The 20383-nt window shown below is 41.0% G+C and overlaps 2 protein-coding genes across 2 annotated transcripts in view; one reads left to right on the plus strand and one right to left on the minus strand.

The window, feature by feature from the left end:
* Window positions 1–50: 50 nt before the first annotated feature.
* Window positions 51–14288, plus strand: trmt5 (tRNA methyltransferase 5). Its single transcript, XM_080201961.1, has 5 exons — window positions 51–102; window positions 5761–6404; window positions 7419–7543; window positions 10125–10779; window positions 13694–14288. Exons 1-5 carry the CDS (start codon window positions 59–61, stop codon window positions 13762–13764), a joined length of 1539 nt encoding a protein of 512 aa, XP_080058087.1. The 5' UTR covers window positions 51–58; the 3' UTR covers window positions 13765–14288.
* Window positions 14289–18941: 4653 nt separating this feature from the next.
* Window positions 18942–20383, minus strand: part of mnat1 (MNAT1 component of CDK activating kinase) — a 114314-nt gene continuing 112872 nt past the window's right edge. Inside the window, exon 8 of the mRNA XM_080201962.1 lies at window positions 18942–19724. Coding sequence (XP_080058088.1) covers window positions 19604–19724 — 121 coding nt within the window. The 3' untranslated portion in view covers window positions 18942–19603. The remainder of the gene's footprint in view (window positions 19725–20383) is intronic.

Consider the following 20383-nt stretch of genomic DNA (forward strand, 5'->3'; position numbering starts at 1 on the left):
CGTGACCAACGAACGGCACAGCAGGTTCTAATGACGTCGCGGAGCCACGCGCCTTTTGATGACGATTCAGAGCTGCGTTCTTGCTGGGGAGGTCGGCATGAGGTGAGCGGGTTGTGCGGGCAGTGGTGCGATCGCCTAGCAACAGGGGCGGGGGAACGGATCCACTAGCAACAGGGGAGGGGAGTAGGACCCCCTAGCAACCAGGCAGGGGATATTGGATCCCCTAGCAACCAGGCAGGGGGTGTTGGATCCCCTAGCAACCAGGCAGGGGGTGTTCGACCCCTTAGCAACAGGGCAGGGGTGATGGGACCCCCCAGCAACCAGCCAGGGGGTATTGGACCCCCTAGCAACCAGGAGGGGATGTTGGACTCCTTAGCAACAAGGCAGGGATGATTGGGACCCCTAGCAACAGGGGAGGAGGGGATGGGACCCTCAGCAACAGGGCAGGGGAATATGGGGCCCCCTAGCAACAGGGCCAGGGTATGGGACCCCCTAGCAACAGGGCAGGGGGGGATGGGACCCCCTAGCAACAGGGCAGGGGATTGGGACCCCATAGCAACAGAGCAAGGGGGATGGAAACCCCTAACAACAGGGTGGGGGTGATGGGATCCATTAGCAACAGGGAAGGGGTAATGGGATCCCATAGCAAAAGGGAGATGAGACTGCCTAGCAACAAGGCAGGAGAGGCAAGTTGGACCCCCTGGCAGCAAGGCATGGGGAGGTTGGGACCCCCTAGCTACAGGGCAGGGAGGGATGGGACCCCTTAGCTACAGGGTAGGGGGAATGGGACCCCTAGCAACAGGGCAGGGGAACCCTCTGAGGCCTGAGCCAGTGGTCTAGTGTTGTAAGAGTGGGTTGCCCAGAGGAAAGAAAATGATTGTCGTACATCGTTCCAGTGGTAACAGCAATTAAACAGGCTGCTCAGACTATCCAGTGCCCACCATCAGTAGGGGCAAAGAATGCTGTCTTTAGGGTACTTCGGGGAGGTGGCTGGCATGTGTTGTGCTGAGGGCTTTCTCCATTACCTGTCGATCCTGTGGTGATGTCTCTTCCCAGGATTGGTAGTGGATTCCAAAATATAGATGGGAGCCCATAGCATAAAGCCATGCCTGATTTGGTGTCAAACTAGCAAACACTTGCAGAAAACCCGGAAGGATAACTGGAATGGGAAATTGATTTATTAGATTAAAGCTTTTCTTTAGGACTAGGCTACATGATTAGAGTAGAGGGAAGTTTGGCTGTGCTATATCTGACCTTGAAGTATCTGATACTGCCACTGAGTGCCTCATTTGGTAAAGTGTTCAAATTTGAATGCCACAATTTTTCACCTTGGTAAGCACAAATATTTGCCAATAAATGTTCGGCTAATATTGCCTGTAAGCTGGTGTATTGGGTGCTGTATTCTCTAAATACTGTATCTTCTGAATACATAAGTGGCTAGCTTAGTTACTCAAATGGCATTGGAAAGTTATTCAAGGTGAAGCACAAAACTACAGCATGAAAAAGGCAAAAGATTTTGATTTTGAAAATAGTTATGTCAATAGATCAAACAAGGTGTTATAGCTGGATCTGAGGAGATTTGTCAGTATTCAAGAGATATATGCATTATAGGTAAGTTCAAATGAAAACATTTTTTTAAAATTTGAATGGCGTCCTTTTTACCCTCATGCCTCTCTGAGTCTTACAAAAAAGGTAATTTGTATGAAGGATTTTTTTTGCTGATTTTCTGGATCATTGCCAAGTGTTGGAGAAAATCCATGACTTAAATTTTATCTATCAGATTCTTAGTATTTAAATCTCAACTAACTTTATCTGGATTATATAGTTTATGGGGTGGTCCAGAATAGAAATGTTCACTGACTTGGAAATGTAGAGTCGAATTGGGCATTTTGGATCAGTGATCTGAAATGCCAAATTGTGTATTAGTGAATCAAGCTGCTTCAGGTCAAATCCTGGCTACCTTCATTAATTACTTAATCAAGATTAAAACAAAGAAACTGGAAATGCTCAGCAGATCAGCCATCATTTGTGGCAGAAAAACAGAATTAATGTTTCAGACATACTTGTCACAGAGGGAATACAGCGAAGGTTCACCAGACTGATTCCTGGGATGGCAGGATTGTCATAAGAGGTGAGACTGAGGTGGCTGGGCCTATGTTCCCTGGAGTGAGTGGAGATCTCATTGAACGAATCAGCCATGATCACATTGAATGGCGGAGCAGATTCAATGGCCAAATGGCTTATTCCTGTCCCTAGTTTCTATGTAGGTGGATGACAGAACTGAAAAATGTCAGAGACAGCAATTTTCAAGTATGTATAGAGGCAGTGAAAGGGAGAGGGAAAGAAAAATAAAAGTGAAGGTCTGGTAGGATAAAATGCAAGAGCAATTAAATGAAAAAGCAGGTGGTATTGGGATGAGTTTATAACAGCTGTAAGTGACAATAGCAAAACTATTACCAGCAACTGCTGCCTTGGAAAAAGAGCAGTGGCTATGATCTGAAATTGCTGAACTCAATGGAAGGTCGCAAAGTTGAGATCCTATTCCTTAACTTTCCATTGAACTTTATTGGAAGAGTATGAAGCCAACAACTAAAAGGGAAATGGAATGAAGAATTGAAATGGCAATCAAAAGGAATCTCGGGGTCATACGGGCTAAGTGATCATTTCCAATTTGTCTCCCTACTGTAGAGAAGACCACATTGTCACCCACAATAAATTGGAAAAAGAGCAAGTAAATCACTATTTCATCTAGGAGCACCGTTTGGGACCCTGCATGGTGGGAAGGAAGAAGATGAAAGAACAGGTCTTGGGTCTCCTGGACTTGTGGCGGGAAAGTGCTGTTGGGAAAAAGAGGTGTTAGAAGACCAGACCAGAATGTTGCAGGTGGAATTGTCTCCCTCTGAAAGGGGAGGGGTTTTTGGTAGCAACATCATACTGGAAGTGGTTAAAATGACAGAGGATGATTCAGTGAATGTGGAGTGGAAAATAAGGAGAGGGGGTGCTCTGGGAACTGTGAAGGCAGAAATTTAATACTGGATTAATCAGCGTTTATACTTAGTATCACTGGATTGACAGCACTTTTAGTATTTGTGGATTAACATCAGTTCTTAATACCAGCTCATTTAGTATCACTGGATTAACGCAGCATTATTCCATTGTTGGATTAACACAAGCACTATTCTACCACAAGATTAATATTGTTGGATAATGTTTAGTATCACTGGATTAACAGCTCTAATATCACTGCATTCCTAAAGGACATAGTTGCTAGACTGGGACTTTGGCAGCAGGTGAGGGGAAACAAGAGGGAAAGACATACTTGATCTTATCCTCGCCTGCCTGCCTGCCTGCCTGCCTGCCACAGACGCATCTATCCATAACAGTATCGAGTGGAGTGCTCATCGCACAATCCTTGTGGAGAACAAAGTCCCTTGTTCACTTTGGAGGAGAACCTCCATCATGTTGTGTAGCTTAACTACCATGCTAAATGGGATAGATTTCAAACAGATCCAGAACCATAGAAAGGTTACAGTGCAGAGAGAGGCCATTCAGTCCCTTGTATCTGAGCTGGCCAAAAAATAAACTAACCACTCGTTACCTCCACTCTCTTCACTGTCAAAGGCCCCAAACACTCCTTCCAAGTTAATGGGATAATTTACTTGTATTTCCTTCAATTCAGTTCACTGTATTTTCTGCTCATTATGGTTCCCTCTAAAATGGGGACATCAAACGCTGGTTATGTGACTGATTTTCAGAACACCTCTGTTCAGTCCGTATGCGTAACCCCAACCTTCCTGTCCCCTGCTCAGTTCACCATGTTGCTCTCATTTTTGTCTTGGACGTGCTACAGTATTCCAGTGAAGCTCAATGCAAGCTGGGGGAACAGGACATCATTTTCCCATTGGGCACTTCACAGCATTCTGCACTCAACATTGAGTTCAACAACTTAAGACCATGAACTCTGTCCTCCATTTTGAACTATTTTTGCCCAAGTGCCAGTTTATATCTTATTCTCATGTTTTTACTTTAAGACAGAGCTGAACTATGTTCTGCTGTTCACGCCTACTCTGGACCAATGCTTTGTTTCTTTAATGCAGTTTTTACCACTCTCGTTGTCTTTGGTTCAATGACATTGTTGTAATTTAATCTCCCCTCCCTTTTAACGTATCCCTGGCCTCTTTTGTTCCACCTGCCTCCCCACCACTCTGTTGATAAAACCTATCACTTTCTTATCTCTCTCCAGTTTTGGAGAAGTGTCATATTGGGCTCCAAGTATTAACTCTGTTTCTTTGTCCAAAAATGCTGCTAGAATTGCTGAGTTATTCCAGCATGTTCTGTTTTTATTTCAGATCTCCAGCCGTATCTTTCTTTTAGTTAAGTCATATTGAAGCAGTGGTGTGGAGGATGGGATAGTTAGAATAGTAAGAAGTCTCACAACACCAGGTTAAAGTCCAACAGGTTCATTTGGTATCATGAGCTTTTGGAATGCTCCAAAAGCTCACGAAACCAATTAAACCTGTTGGACTTTAACTTGGTGTTGTGAGACTTCTTACTGTGTCCAACCCAGTCCAATGCTGGCTTCTCCACATCATAATTAGAACAGATATGACAGAGACAGAGGATCTGAGAGTATGGAATAGATTGGATTTGATCTATATAATTTTCAAAACCATTATGTTTTCCATATTTTAGAGTTTTGTACTTCATATGTTACCGTTCATCTGTCATTAAAATAACTATGTTCACCCTGTAAGGTGAATGCAGTTCTCCATATATTAACTTACAAGACACAGTTAGCCAAAAATTTAGTAGTACTCAAGGCGGCTGTGAAAATAAATAGGCTTATGGTAGGTTCTGGTTGACTGTCCTTAGAAACGGAGCTGGAGAAGTTGGGGATGGGAAGGAAAGAGTCAGAGATGGACCATTTGAAGATGAGGCAGGGAAATTGGAAACAAAGTTGATGAAAAATTCTATTTAGGGGCAAAAGCAGGTAGTCATGCCAACACAATCATCAATGTACTGGAAAAGGAGGTAGGGAAAGGGCACCAGAGTGACACTGGAACAAGGAATGTTTTCACATAGCCCACAAGAAGGCAAAGTGACCCATATGGGTTTCCACAATGACACCAGTTATTTTTAATCATTCATGGAATGTGGGTGTCACTAGCTGGTCCAGCATTTATTGCCAATCCTTGAGGGCATTTAAGAGTCAATCACGTTGCTGTGGCTCTGGAGTCACACGTAGTCCAGATCAGGTAAGGATGGCAGATTTCCCTAAAGGACATGAGTGAACCAGATGGGTTTTTGCCACAATTGAAAATAGTTTCATCGTCATCTTTAAGAGTTTTCGTTCCAGATTTCTTTTATTGAACTCAAATTTCACCATCTGCTGTGACAGGCTTTGAACCCTGTTTCCCAGAGCATTACCATGATCTGTAGATTACTAGTATAGTGACAATACCACCATGCCACCTGACTCCCTGATGAAGCATTTTCAGACGTCAATAGAATCTTGAAACACTAAATGCATTCTTAGGCTTTCTTTCTCTTTTAGTTTCATAAATATTAGAATTTATCATTGTTATCAGTAATTGTTATCAGTATATGTCTTTGAGTTTAGCTTGGCCATACTAAATACAAATGCTCAATTAAACCTAGTCATTGATTTGATGATAGATGATCAGAGCAACTTCTTACTGAAGCCAGTGGATCATAATTGCCTTAATAACTATTTGGTGTTCAATTTTATTTTCATCTTAGAATTCTTCTTTTCTTTACCAAGTCTTGGACCAACACTGTATTAAATGCATTGGCTAAAAAATTGACAACTAAGCAACATCTTCAGATTACTCAAATACAGCCTCAGTATTTGTCCAGCCAGTGCATTTCCAGAGGTGTCATCACTGAACTGGCCATAATGTCAGCACAAAACTCTGAAGAGGACACCAATCTCTACACACCTCCCACGACTGTACGTGGTATTACTGAACTTAACAGAGACTTATTTAGAAAGCATGTGAGTCTTCCAGCTCTCAAGGTGAAAAAAGATGTCATAAACAAAGTCATGAAAGTTTTGAAAAACTCAACACTGAAAAGACCCGGACTAAAGCGTGTGATTGAAGACTCTGAAGATGAAATGTATAGACTTGTTTTATTGGACCCGTGCAAAATATCGTGCTCAGAATCTTTTGAGGCCCCCGAGAAGGCTGTTCTAAAGGAATATAATGTTGATCTTCAGATTCATATGCACAGTTTAGCAATGACTTATGAGCATTTCAAATCTGAAGAGATTCTAAAGGCAGTTTTGCCTGAAGGACAGGATGTAACTTCTGGATTTAGCAGAGTTGGCCATATTGTTCACATGAACCTTCGAGACCATCAGCTTCCTTATAAGTATTTGATCGGTAAGGTCTGAATATCGTTTCTTCTAAAATAATTCATCTTTGTTTCAGGGAATGAAATATTATGCTTATTTTTGATAAAGCTGATGATAATGGACTCATAATACCAGCTTTTAGACTGATGTATAGAAATGGAATCGTGCCATTTATTATGTTTTGTATCAGATTATGTAATAGGTTGGAGAAGCTGTGGTTGTTCTCCTTAAAGATAAGTTTGAGAAGAGATTTGATGGTGGTGCTCAAAATCATGGGAGGCCTGGACTGGAAGATCTGGAATTTCCTGCTTGAGTGTATGGTGGAGGCAGACTGAATATTGCCTTTCAAAAGGGACAAGCAGCTAAAGGGAAAAAATTGAAGAGACATGGGGAAGCACAAGGAAGTAGGCCTTCCTCCATTGTTCTTAGAGCCAGCACAAGTTTGACAGACCAAACGGCCTCTTTCAGTGCAGTAATCATCCCATGTGGCATGTAAATATTAATTTGTTGCAAACATTTGGACATAATTTCAAATTATTGCTGTTAATTAAGATTTGAAGTTTAAATTTATAAGTAACAGAGTTTCTACTTTAGAAGCAGAAACGGGATGGATAGGATAGAGGTGGAGAGACTCTTCCCGCTCAAAAAAGACAGTAGGACTAGGGGGCACAGCCTCAAGATAAAGGGGAGGCGGTTTAGAACGGAGTTGAGGAGGAACTTCTTCACTCAAAGGGTGGTGAATCTCTGGAATTCTCTGCCCGTTGAAGTGGTGGAGGCTGCCTCGCTAAATATTTTTAAGAAGCGGGTTGATGGGTTCTTGATAAGAGAGGGGATTAAGGGTTATGGGGAGAGGGCGGGAAAGTGGAACTGAGCCACAACAGATCAGCCATGATCTTATTGAATGGCGGGGCAGGCTCGAAGGGCTAGATGGCCTACTCCTGCTCCTATTTCTTATGTTCTTATGTTCTTATGAAACAAATACCATGCGCTTTTTCTGTATTCATGTAGTCTTAAAGAAATTGTCACTCATTTTGTTTCCTAGGCCAAGTTATAATGGATAAGAATCCTGGAGTAACTTTAGTGGTTAATAAAACCAATATTATTGACAACACTTACCGTAATTTTCAGATGGAAGTACTAGCTGGGGAAGACAGTATGATCGCAAAGGTAAGAATTTCAAGTTTACAACAATTTTCCATGATCCTCAATTAAATTTTCTTAAAACTGTTCCATTTTTTAAAAATTACATCCAGTAGGTAATTTTTGAACTCTCAAATTAACCACCAAGGATTAAGAAATGCCCACCATGTAGTGATCATAGTTTAAAAGAATGCAACCATTCTAAACATACACACTTAAGGAGTCCAGAGTTAGTTTTTTTTGGAGGAATGTAAGTACTTTAACATGTGGTGGTATCAGCAATTCAAACAGAATCATAAACAGTTTTGGTAATAATATCTTTCTTCTGCCTTTGGGTATCAGACTGCAATGAAATACATAATTATCTTTCAAAAAATGCAAATATCTTTTTAGGATCCAAAACAATTATATGGTGGAAATAAATTATGTTGATTGGGGGTATTGGGGAATGGTGAGAGAAGGAGAATGTGACCTTCTTGCTCTTCAAATAATATTATTCATCACATACCTAATTTCCCCATTCCAGGAAAAAATAATGTTCTGCATTTTGCACAAAGGAGATGGGTGGCAGAGTGGTTAGCACTGCAGCTTCACAGCGCCAGGGTCCCAGATTCAATTCCGACTTTGGGTCACTGTCTGTGTGGAGTTGCACATTCTCCCCATTTCTGTATGGCTTTCCTCCGGGTGCTCTAGTTTCCTCCCACAATGAAAAGATATGCTGGTGAGGTGGATTGGCCATGCTAAATTGCTCCTTAGTGTCCTAAGATTGAGACATATAAGATGATGAACGGGATGGATAGGATAGAGGTGGAGAGGCTCTTCCCGCTCAGAAAGGACAGTAGGACTAGAGGGCATAGCCTCAAGATAAAGGGGGGGGGGCGGTTTAGAACGGAGTTGAGGAGGAACTTCTTCACTCAAAGGGTGGTGAATCTCTGGAATTCTCTGCCCGTTGAAGTGGTGGAGGCTGCCTCGCTAAATATATTTAAGACATGGGTTGATAGGTTTTTGATAGGCAAGGGGATTAAGGGTTATGGGGAGAGGGCAGGAAGGTGGAACTGAGACATGACAGATCAGCCATGATCTTATTGAATGGCAGGGCAGGCTCGAAGGGCTAGATGGCCTACTCCTGCTCCAATTCCTTATGTTCTTAAGATGTGTAGATTAGGGGTACTAGTGGGGTAACATGGGGTTGCGGAAAGTGCCTGGGTAGGATCCTCTGTCAAAGTCAGTGCAGACTCGATGGGCCAAGTTGCTTCTTTTTGCACTATTAGGGATTCTATAAAATATATACATATGTCTGGTGAGATGACAACTTAACTGAAACAATTCCTTGGTTGTACAATGAAAACTGAAGCCCTGGTTTTGGGCATTGTTTAGGCTTCAAAGTATTGTTTGTTTGAATGAACCCTCATTAAAAGTTTAATATATGGGGAAGAGGACTAGGAAGTGCTTATGAATTTAAAAAGGACAACTGAAAAGAACTATCTGTCTGACTAGCCCATGGGAAATACAGGTAACCTTTAGAATGGCTGCAGCATGGAAGAACACCATTTTGCTGCTTATGTCTGTGCCAACTTTCTGCAAGAGCCACTCAATCCCCACTCTTTCCCCGTAGACCCTTAAATGTTTGCTTTGCAGTTGTGGGGAAATGTTTATCTGAAAGTCCAATTTTAGACCGTGTTTGCAAGTAAAACCTAGTTAATTCTTCGTCTGCTACATGGGTTTATTTTTGAAACACAGAACATTTGGTGGAAGGTAGTTGAGACAGCAGTATTCCAGTCTTAGGTTCATTTCCTCCTGTTCCTAAAAGTGCTTAAAATTGTAAAGTAGCTCTGGAAAGGTGTGCATGTGGATGTTGATGTTGCTGAGCCTGTAGGTATATTCTGTACAATAATGTTACTCAGCTTGTGGAGAATACTCTGTACAATGGTGATTTTTAAAGAGGAAGTAGTTGATTTTTTTTTAAAAAGGAAGCCAGTGATTGAGTCTTTTATTAAAAAAGCAATGTGATTACATTTTCAAACAGTCAGCTCAGTGGAATGGAGGGAGAATTTTTCAAAATATTCATTCTTTGAGGATGTGGGCATAAAGGGCTAGGCCAGCAGTTATTGCCCATCCCTAATTGTCTTTGAGAAGGTGGTGATGGTGAGCCACCGCCTTGAACCACTGCAGTCCATGTGATGTACATACACTGAGTGTGCTGTTAGGGAGGGAATTCCAGGATTTTGACCCAGTAACAGTGAAGGAATGGCAATCTAGATCCAAGTCAGTGTGCTGTGTGGCTTAGAGGGAAACTTGCAGGTGGTGGTGTTCCCATGCATCTACTGCCCTTGTCCTTCTAGGTGCTGGAAGTTGTGGATTTGGAAGGTGCTGTTGAAGGAGTCTTGGCAAGTTGCTGTAGTGCATCTTGTATATTGTACAGACTGCTGCCACTGTGATTTGTGTTGGATGGGGTGCCAATCGGGGAGGCTGCTTTTTCCTGGATCTGCTTTATCCTGGGTGTAAACCAGCATGTACAGCAGGATATTTCTACAGTTTAATTTCAATTGTATAATTTTAATCATTTCATTATTTACCTATAAATATTCCATTATTTGTGTCTTGATAGGTCAAGGAGAACAGTATAACGTATGAATTTGATTTTTCCAAAGTCTACTGGAATCCTCGGCTCAGTACAGAACATGGCCGAATAGTTGGTCTCCTGAATGCTGGAGATCTAGTGTATGATGTGTTTGCTGGTGTTGGACCTTTTGCTGTTCCAGCGGCGAAGAAAAACTGCAAAGTCATGGCAAATGATCTGAACCCAGAATCCTTTAAGTGGCTAGTCCACAACTGCAAGCTAAACAAAGTCGACAAAAAAGTACAGACATTCAATATGGATGGCAGGGATTTTATTTTGGGTCCAGTTAAAGATGACTTAGTAAAACAAATTGATGTGCTTTCATCAAAGGAGAACAAAACCTCCATTCACATAGTTATGAACCTGCCTGGTATGGCTATCGAGTTCTTGGATGTCTTCAGACAACTCCTGGAGGACCAGAACCCAGTTGACGCTTTACCTACAGTCCACTGCTATAGTTTTTCTAAGTCTGATGAACCTGCCAAAGATATTCAGAAAAGAGCAGAGGATTTCCTAAGAACTTCTTTAGAGGGACGTTGTTCTATCCATTTGGTTCGGAATGTGGCCCCAAACAAGGAAATGATGTGTTTAAGTTTTAAGGTCCCTGCTGAAGTGCTGTGTAGGAGTCACTTGGCGGAAGGAGGTCAGTACTTCAGTCGCAGTAGCTATTCTCACAATGACACATCATCATCTTTACAGCTTCTGGCATTCAGTATGATTTTGTTTACCACTGCAAAATGGGTTGTGGCTTAAATATTAAATGTACCATAAACAGAAAAGCACTGTATAAGAAAATATTGTTTATAATTTTAGGGTCTCAATTTAGATATTGTCTCAGGTAGAATGATACTAGCCACCTTGCAACATCTGTTTATGTGTGTTTCCTGACTACCCAAGATTTAAATATATGTTAGTGTATGTAACCCAGGGGGTTTAACACCAGTACCTCGGAAGTGGGTCCTCTTGACTTAACTAACGTTACTGCCAACAGCCCCACAAGCTACTTCTAAGCCTGGTCAATACTTAGCTTCTCAGTGTTCTCTTTGAAGACCTGGCTGAGAATTTCCATCTCTTTTTAAACTGCCCCACTCCTCCAACCCCTCCCCAATCACCGATTCATTAGCAAAAAGGAATAACAAAGTATTTAGCACTTTCAGGAATTTCAGTTATGCCTCCTATCAGTATTTTTATTGGTTAAGATTCTAAAATGGTCAGATTTGTGACCTATCATACTCAACCATACTGATAAAAGGTCACCAAAAAAGACAGAAGATTTCATTCATCACTGGATATAAGTTAGCAACATCAGTTGAAAGTTACTTCAGTCACAGGTAAGTAAAAGTGGTGGACTTTATTGAACCCCTATCTAGTTTTGAAAAAGTGAAGTTTTGCTTTTGGAAAATATCTCCATTGAATCAAATGATTATTCACCCCACCCTGTTCCGCCACTTTCATTACAAATGATCTGTTTCTCTGTAGGCTGTGAGACCATCAAACCATAGAACAGTACAGCACAGAAACAGGCCTTTTGGCCCTTCTTGGCTTTGTCAAACCATTTTTCTGCCTAGTCCCACTGACCTGCACTTGGACTGTATCCCTTCACACTCTCCATTTTCCTGTCCAAGTTTTTCTTAAATGTTAAAAGTGAGCCCGCATTTACCACTTCATCTGGCAGCTCATTCCACACTCCCACCACTGTCTGTGTGAAGAACCACACCCCCCCACCGGCAATATTCCCTTTAAACTTTCCCCCTTCACCCTTAACCCATGTCCTCTAGTTTTTTTCTCCCCTAGCCTCAGTGGAAAAAGCCTGCTTGCATTCACTCTATCTATACCCATCGTAATTTTATACACCCGTATCGAATCTCCCCTCGTTCTTCTACGTGCCAGGGAATAAAGTCCTAACCTATTCAAACTTTGTCTGTAACTCAGTTTCTCAAGTCCCGGCAACATCCTTGTAAACCTTCACTGCACTCTTTCAACCTTATTAATATCCTTCCTGTAATTAAGTGACCAAAACTGCACACAATACTCTAAATCGGCCTCACCAATGTCTTATACAACCTCACTATAACATTCTAAATCTTATACTCAATACTTTGATTTATAAAGGCCAAAGTACTAATTTACTACCTCTCCAAGTATACCTAGCGACTGAACCTTCCTAACTAACCTCCCATGCTGACCTTGTCAAAGGCCTTACTGAAGTCCATGTAGACAACATCCACTGCCTTCCCTTCAGCCACTTTCATAATAACCTCCTCGAAAAACTCTAATAAATTGGTTAAGCATGACCTACCACACACAAAGCCATGTTGACTCTCCCTAATAAGTTGGGCTGAAGTCATCTATTCTCAAGTCTACACATCAACTCCCTGCAGTTGGGACCATCCACGTATTTGTAGATCCTATCTCTTAGCACTCCTTCCAATAATTTACCTACTACTGACGTCAAATTTACCAGCCTATAATTTCCCTGATTACTTTTAGAGCCATTTTTAAATAACAGAACAACATGAGCTTTCCTCCAATTATCCGCACCTCACCCGTGGATACCAACATTTTAAAAAGCTTGCTAGGGCCCCTTCAATTTCAACACTAGTCTCCTTCAAGGTCTGAGGGAGTACCCTAACCAGTCCTGGGGATTTATCTACTCTGATTTGCCTCAAGACAGCAAGCACCTACTCCCCTTTATTCTGTATAGGTTCCATGACCTCCCTACTTGTTTGCCTTATTTCCATGGATTCCATGCCAGTTTCCTTAGTAAATACGGATGCAAAAAACCCATTTAATATCTCCCCCATTTACTTTGGTTCCATACAAAGCCAACCACTCTGATCTTCAAGAGGACCAATTTTATCCCTTACTATCCTTTTGCTCTTAATATGCCTGTAGAAGCTCTTAGGATTATCCTTCACCTTGATTGCCAAAGCAACCTCATGTCTTCTTTTAGCCCTCCTGATTTCCTTCTTAAGTAGTTTCTTGCACTTTTTATACTCCTCAAGCATCTTATTTCTTCCCTGTTGCGTATACATGTCATACATCTCTCTCTTTTTCTTTATCAGAGTTGCAATATCCCTCAAGAACCAAGGTTCCGTATTCTTATTCACAAAACATTGGATATCTTACTCTTGCTTCAAACTAACCATTACAATTCAAGTAAACAGTGCATCCGTCTGATGACGACTTAGCATAGGAAGTTATTGCTCAGAAAAACATGAAAGATTGTCTGCCATCTATCACTCCATATGCCAGTTAACACAATGATTACTCACGCGTACATTGTCATTTCAATTGAAGGCCGCACCATTTACTTTGCCCATTATTAGTGCAACATTGAGCTTGTCAACAGTTATTGATTGAACATCAGCAAAATAGATTTAGATATTTTAAGGGGGTTCATTTGCAGCCCAGAAAAATGGCAGAATATGAAAACTCATAAGGATCAAAGCTTCAAATGGTTAAAAAAAATCAACTTTTTTTTCTTGTAAGTTTTATAGTTGGCTACATTTCAGAAGTTCTGTTATTAATATACAATCTCACTTTCATCTTTCCAGACAATACTGAAGAACCAGCTCCAAAACGTCTACGGCCAGATGAGATTACTGCCTCAGAAGGACCACAGTGACTTGTGATAAATGAGCAACATCATTTTTAGCAGTTAAGAAACCGAATACAGTGCAATTTAATTACCAGTCAGTAAAAGGAATCTCAGAATGTTTGCATCATTTCCTGGACTCCATTCTCCTGGTCATGATTTGTTTCTATAAGCAGCCAGTGATTTGTTATAATGGGTAATGAAGCCCTCTCAAGGGCTCACTTTTTTTGCTCACCAGGATAGATTTTCCACTGCGGATATTGAATTCTATCATGTTAATAAGTGACCAATGGGAAATCTTGTCTTCAGCAACACCATTAGAACTGCAAATGTATATATTTTAAAATGTATTGTACATTAATCATTTTAGTTTTTGAATTTGAAATAGCCTATGTTCTGCACAGCAGAGAATGTTTGTGTAGACGTGAGAATAGGTGACTTCAGTCCAACTGCAGTAAAATAAATTGCATTTGTCGTAAACATATTTTCTTCAGCTCTGGTGTCTCATGATTAGGGGTTCAGTTTACAAGAATAATAAAGCAATTTGTATTTTATTGAAAGACTACATTTAAGTTCTTCATATAACAAGTTACAATGATTACTTTTATTCAGTTCATTTTTTGTCACAAAGTGAAATGTCCTGAGATTGCTCAGAGTGGAGTGCTAGTTCATTAAGCACTTATGTGCATTTAACTTATTTGCAATACTCCACTGTTGAGATAGAAGATCCTTCCACTTCAATTTGGTTTACTCAGATACAGGACAGTAAAGATACTGATGCTATTTCTTTGGTATCAAAGGCAATGAAAACCAGTCAAATAGTTAAAAGCAAATTATTGTGGAAGATGGGATCTGAAACAAAAACAGAAAATGCTGGAAAATCTCAGCAGGTCTGACAGCAACTGTGGAGAGAGAATGAGCTAATGAATTGAGTCTGGATGACTCTTCATCAGATAGACTAATCAAATAGTTGCTTAGCATTGGAGAAGTTAAAGAAATATGATGACATCCCTTCCTCCTCCATCCGCTCCCTGCCACCACCCCATCTAAGTGGATCCCCATCCTCCCCGAGACTCCACTAGGGCCTGCCCCTTGGCACAGATTGGCACTGCCAGGATCATGTAGTTGTAAATCTGGTTTTCTGAGCTTTAGTAATGGAACTTATTTTTGTTTTTGCAAGGTCTGCAGTTCTGGCAGCATCTATAGAGAGTAAAACAGTGAACTGTTTTTATAATTCTGCTTTTGTATCTAGGGTCTGTATCAAGCACTGTCATGAAAACTGCACAGATTAGATTAATTTTCTCCTCCATTTCCTGAAAACAACACAGAATCTCTCTAATTCCACTGCATCTATTGTGATATTTATGCATACCCGATGCTTGTCTAAGCATCACTCTTCCTTCCTGTCATGTTTCAGATATCATAGTGAGCAACTGTTATTTTGGGTTGAGATTTCAGATTTGTCTCAATTAAGGTTCATATTTTTGTGCCACACTTAAAAGAAGTTTTTTTTAAAGACACTTTCCATGAATAGAGCCAGGATATCTGCAGTCACTTAATTATCTATTTAATATATAAATACTTGATATAGTTCTGTTCTCTCCTCTCATTGTTGCTACTTATGCTGGCTATTTCTTTTTCCCAAGGCCACCAGGAACAATTTCTCTTCCAGGCAGTAGCCTGAAATGGCTGCCCATTTTGAATTTACATTTGCCAATTTTAAATGAAATTTACACACACCTATCAAAAAACATAGAAGCCTACAGTACAGTATCCCTTAATGGGGAAAAAAATCTTCTGCAGCCACTTGGGTCACTTATGTTCCAACCCCTGGATGTTAAGTTTGTTTTTCACGAGACTCATCCATCCTTGATAGAAGGGCAAACACCAACCATTGTCAGAATCAAAGTTCTTTATTTGTTCTACATATGTAGGCTGGCTAATCTTTACTACTTAACCTCCACTTAGTGCTGGAAGTCAGTTAGTAAAAAGCACATGAAGCAACAAGGCTGACCCCTTTTATACAGTTTACAATCCCATCAGGTAGATGTGATTTCAAACAAGACTTAAGCACACATCATCTGATTCAATCAAAAATGTCTAGACTTAAGCACACATCACCCAATTCAATCAAAAATGAGTGGTTATAAGAATTGCTGCATAAGAAAGAACATCCTATTAAAATACGCATTTACTACTTACAATCCCCACCCATCAGAACATAAGCAAAATAGCTTTAGGATACACCATTTGTTAGCGCAAAAGAGAACATTATCACATACTCAGCTAGACCTGCACCCCAGCCAGGCTCAGCAAGCTGGAGCCTGTGGTTAACCTGTTTTGTCAGTTTGCTCCCATGAGCTGTTTCTCTACCATTCTTGCAAGCCCAGTAGTTCGCCTTGCCCTCTACAATAGCCATTAATTCTTTAATATCTCATGGGCAGCAGTTGGGCATCGTAGGCTCAGCACCCTTCATTGACTTTGTTGAACTTATTCTAGCGCAGCTGTCTTTGCCACTCCTCTTAACTTCACCTCACTAAGGTAAAGCCAGCAACCTTCCAACTCCAGTAGCTGACTCTTCGTTGCAGATTGATCTGTATACTTGGCTGCTAATTACCCATTGTCTCCTCTTCAGTCCAACCCGCTAAGTGACTTTGTATAGCCATAGTTGATCCCTACTCCCAACGTGGCCACCTCCTGTGATACCACAAGCTATTCTCCTGCCCTACTCTTGTCACTCCCTCAAGATGGATATAATTGCATTTGTCATTTGGGGTGTTTGGTAGGGTTTGGGTGGGTGCCTAGGTGACTACGAAAGCTAATCTCCACTCTTAAGTTTTTGCAGATTATTTGAGTTTTGTACCACAGGATTTCCTGTCCTGATATTTTCTCGATGCATCTGCTCTGCATTTGTTTTTGAACAAAGTCGCAGTTTTTGTTTGTGCCAGGTAGAGCAATCTTGGGCCAAGCTTCTTCCAGGACTCGAAGTTGATATCAAAACACCTAATTAATGTGTGTGTGTGTGTGTGGAGGGGGAGGGGGGGCATGGGGATGTGGCTTTGCTGGTCAGTAGTGTTGTTACCCAGGAGTTGTACATGCGACAACTTCAGCCCATTGTAAGGCTGAAGTTGTCGCATGTACTGAAGAACAAATCTATGCTATGTTGCATGTCCAACTCTGAAACAGGAGTTAATGGACAGTCACTGGCAAACAGAAAATCATTAAGTTTATACTTGAAGTCCTTGGTCTTTGCCTGGAATTATCACAGATTGTGCTGCTTCCCACACACACATCTGATTCTGATGTTAGGATCAACATCATGGAAGCTACTGGACAGCACAATGAAGAAAATCATCCTGAAGAGGACTGGCGCTAACATATAGTCCTATTAACTCTTAGTTTTCTGATCCATTCTCCATCACTATCACCCAGGATATGTGCGTGTAATGAGACAAGAGGCCAACTTAATCCAATAAAGAGGACCCCCTCCACATTTTACTCAATAAATACACTTCACAATCCTTCACCTTACTCTCAGGCATCCATTACCCTAATGCATTAATGTGCTGCAAGGAAATGGTTACAAATATTAAGAACAGCAACAGGTCTCTCTGGGAAACATATACAAATACATCCTGTATATACGCTTTGTCTCTTCGTTGCCTGCCATTGCACCGCCTTTACATGGCTAGCCATTGTGTAGTCCAGCAGTCACTCAGCATCCATATGAGTGCTTCTGCCTTCCCTTTCTGGCACTGAACAGCTGTTGCTGAAGGTCAGCCAGTGACCACCAGTATCACCTCTCTCCCTGCTGGCTGTTCAGACTTCTGGAACATAAGTCCTTAAGTCTCTTCTCACCCTTATCTGCCAACATGATCCCTCTGCAACCTCTCAGAACCAGATGATGCTTCTCCTGTCATTGCCTCACTGCCTTCAGATGCAGCTCCACTCTCCATCTGCCTCTATCACCCACCATCTCACTCAGCTTCACCTAGTCTACTTCCAGCCTTGCGAAGTACAATAGTTTTTTTTAAAACTAGGAACAGAGGACTTAGGATCAGAAGTAAATCATTGAGTCCTTTGAACCTGCTCCACCATTTATTTAGATCATGGCTGATCTGGTTGTGTCTTAACTGCACTATGCCCTGCATAACCCTTGACTCTCCTGTCAATAGAAAATCTGTTTTAATACTCATGAATAAATTCAATGACTCCACTATTTTCTGGGGAAGATAATTTTTTATTATTTATTCATTCAAAAGATTTTGGTTTTGCTGGTTAGGCCAACGTTCATTGCCCATCCCCAAATGCCCTTGAGAAGGTAGTGGTGAGCCACCTTCTATATCCACTGAAGGCCACATGGTGAAGGTACAACTACAATGCTGTTAGAGATGAATAGCTTTTGGGAGAAAACAATTCTCATCTGTCTTAAATGGTCAACCTCTTATTTCTAACTTTGTCCCCTGGTTCGAGTCTCGCTTACGAGTGGAAACAGCCTTCAGGTATCTATCCTATCAAATCATTGCTGCAACAACCCATGATTTCCCATCCTCCCAGCTGCAGCTGCCAACATTCCTGTTTGAATTGCATCTTAAATATGCAACCAAGCATCCCCCACTCCCCCATCCCATCCACCCCCACCAAGTAAAATATGGTCAGATGCCAGGGTCATGAGGGCAGGCAGAATTCTTGCCGAGTAATTTTTCTGAAGAGCGCAAAAATCCAGCCCCGACGATCAATTGTCACTCCAAATCCACAGGATGGTGGGGTAGGAAATGGAAAATGTCACATTGGTGTCAAAGGGGATACTCAAGGCTGGGGCTGAGCCATGTTTGTACAGAGGATTTTTTTTTAAAAAGATGTGTCACAGTTTGCAGTTGTTCCCCATTTCCCCATTCGGCAGCTGCACAAAGCTTCAGGCCATCCCTCAGGAACTGGACCACAGAATGTGCAAGTCTGCAACACTTGTTTTTGACAAATCGTTGGGAAAGCAGCAGCAGCAGCTGACACTTGACATGATATGTGCACGGGTAATCAACGTAAAGGTGCACAGTGCCTATAAAGATAAAGATATATTAAATTTCTCAATTCCATCACAATCTGTATGTGAACAACATAAAAAATGCTAAAAAGGATAAACCTAAACAAAATTATGCCAGCTGAATTCTTCTGGATAACATTTCAAAAAGTTTGAATTGAATAATATAGAAAGATTATGAATACCAATATCTCAAGTTGCAGCACAAGTATAGGCAGGTGTTATTAAACATTTATGTGTATTCACCTCCGGTGTATTTGTGATGAATGCAGTAACGTTTTAAGATCAGTCAATAAGACAAGTTAGTTTTTGACTTCCACATATATTTAGTCCCAATATAGTTCCGATCTATGTTAAGGTGAAAGAAAAATCAGGAATTAAAAGTTGTAAATGAGTTTTATTCAAAATAAATGAAGACTTTTTCAAATTGACTAGACAAACATAGGAGCTGTTATCTTTACGCAATACAGGCAATCATTACTGATCCCCATCAATATCATCTTTGGCTGTGCTGAGAAATATTTGCGCTTCCTCAACCTTCAGTTATCAGATATTAAGTGGTACATACACATCTGTGACCAGTATTTAGTCAGTGTCTCCTTCTTCCTGTAAATGGATCTTGACACACTCCTTGTAAATAGAAAATGCTAATCTTTGACTTTATCAGCTGCTGTTTCCAAACAGCTGTCCAAGTTCAAGTTCTTTGGCTGTGTGTCAATTTTCCATTCAGCTGTGGTGTGGCTGATAGTTTTTCTTTAACAGAGATCAAGTTGTTGGAGCTCATGCCATCAATTCAATGGCTACCTTTGAATCCTTCTTCTGTCTATCAGGCTAGCTGGACTGCCAGAAAAGTCCACTAAATGCATCTTGCAGAGCACGATAGCATGCAAGCGAAGAGGTGTAGCCTCCAGCAAGATCCTGGGGTGTGGCAGTACGTACATGATTCAGGTACCTTAAAACAAAATGAAAACACAGTTCTGAGAAATTAGTTTGCATAATTCCTATTAGGCTAATTCAAGTAATGGAAAAGTACATTGAGTAAATCCATATTTTCATACAGTTGATAGGTTCTTAGTAGTTGTAGAGCTTGAAAATTAACATCTAAAGTATCGTACTTTAACACTTTGGGCGGCAGTATGGCACAAGTACTAATTTTGAAAGCAGTAAGCAATGGAAAATACTGAGTAATACTATCTATTTCATTCATTGACTGTTGCCAATATCAATGAAGAGTCAGCTGCTATTAACAAAGTTTTCTTCCCAGATGTTGCACTGCTATCACAAACACTGATGTAAATGGAGATATCAGCTGGAATTTTACCAGCATGCCCACCCAAGCCTAAGGTCATGCTCAAGGCCTATGGAGATTCCAGGGCGGGAAAAATCAAGGCCATCCTCTCCATGTAAGCTCAGATCAATTCCAATATATTGGTTTGCAATCAAATGGCTGTACTACATATATTGTGTTGGTGGACTGCAAAATATGCAGTACTTAACTACTTACTCACAAGAGCAGCAAGTGTTTACCTAGACTGATGACCAACAAAAGTCTTTGCAAATGGGAATTTTGCCAAAAGGATCCACTTTGGAATATACTCATTCAGTGAAAAC

Source organism: Carcharhinus amblyrhynchos, chromosome 14 (assembly GCF_965287045.1).
Source record: "Carcharhinus amblyrhynchos chromosome 14, sCarAmb.v2.hapA, whole genome shotgun sequence".
Lineage (NCBI taxonomy): Eukaryota > Metazoa > Chordata > Chondrichthyes > Carcharhiniformes > Carcharhinidae > Carcharhinus > Carcharhinus amblyrhynchos.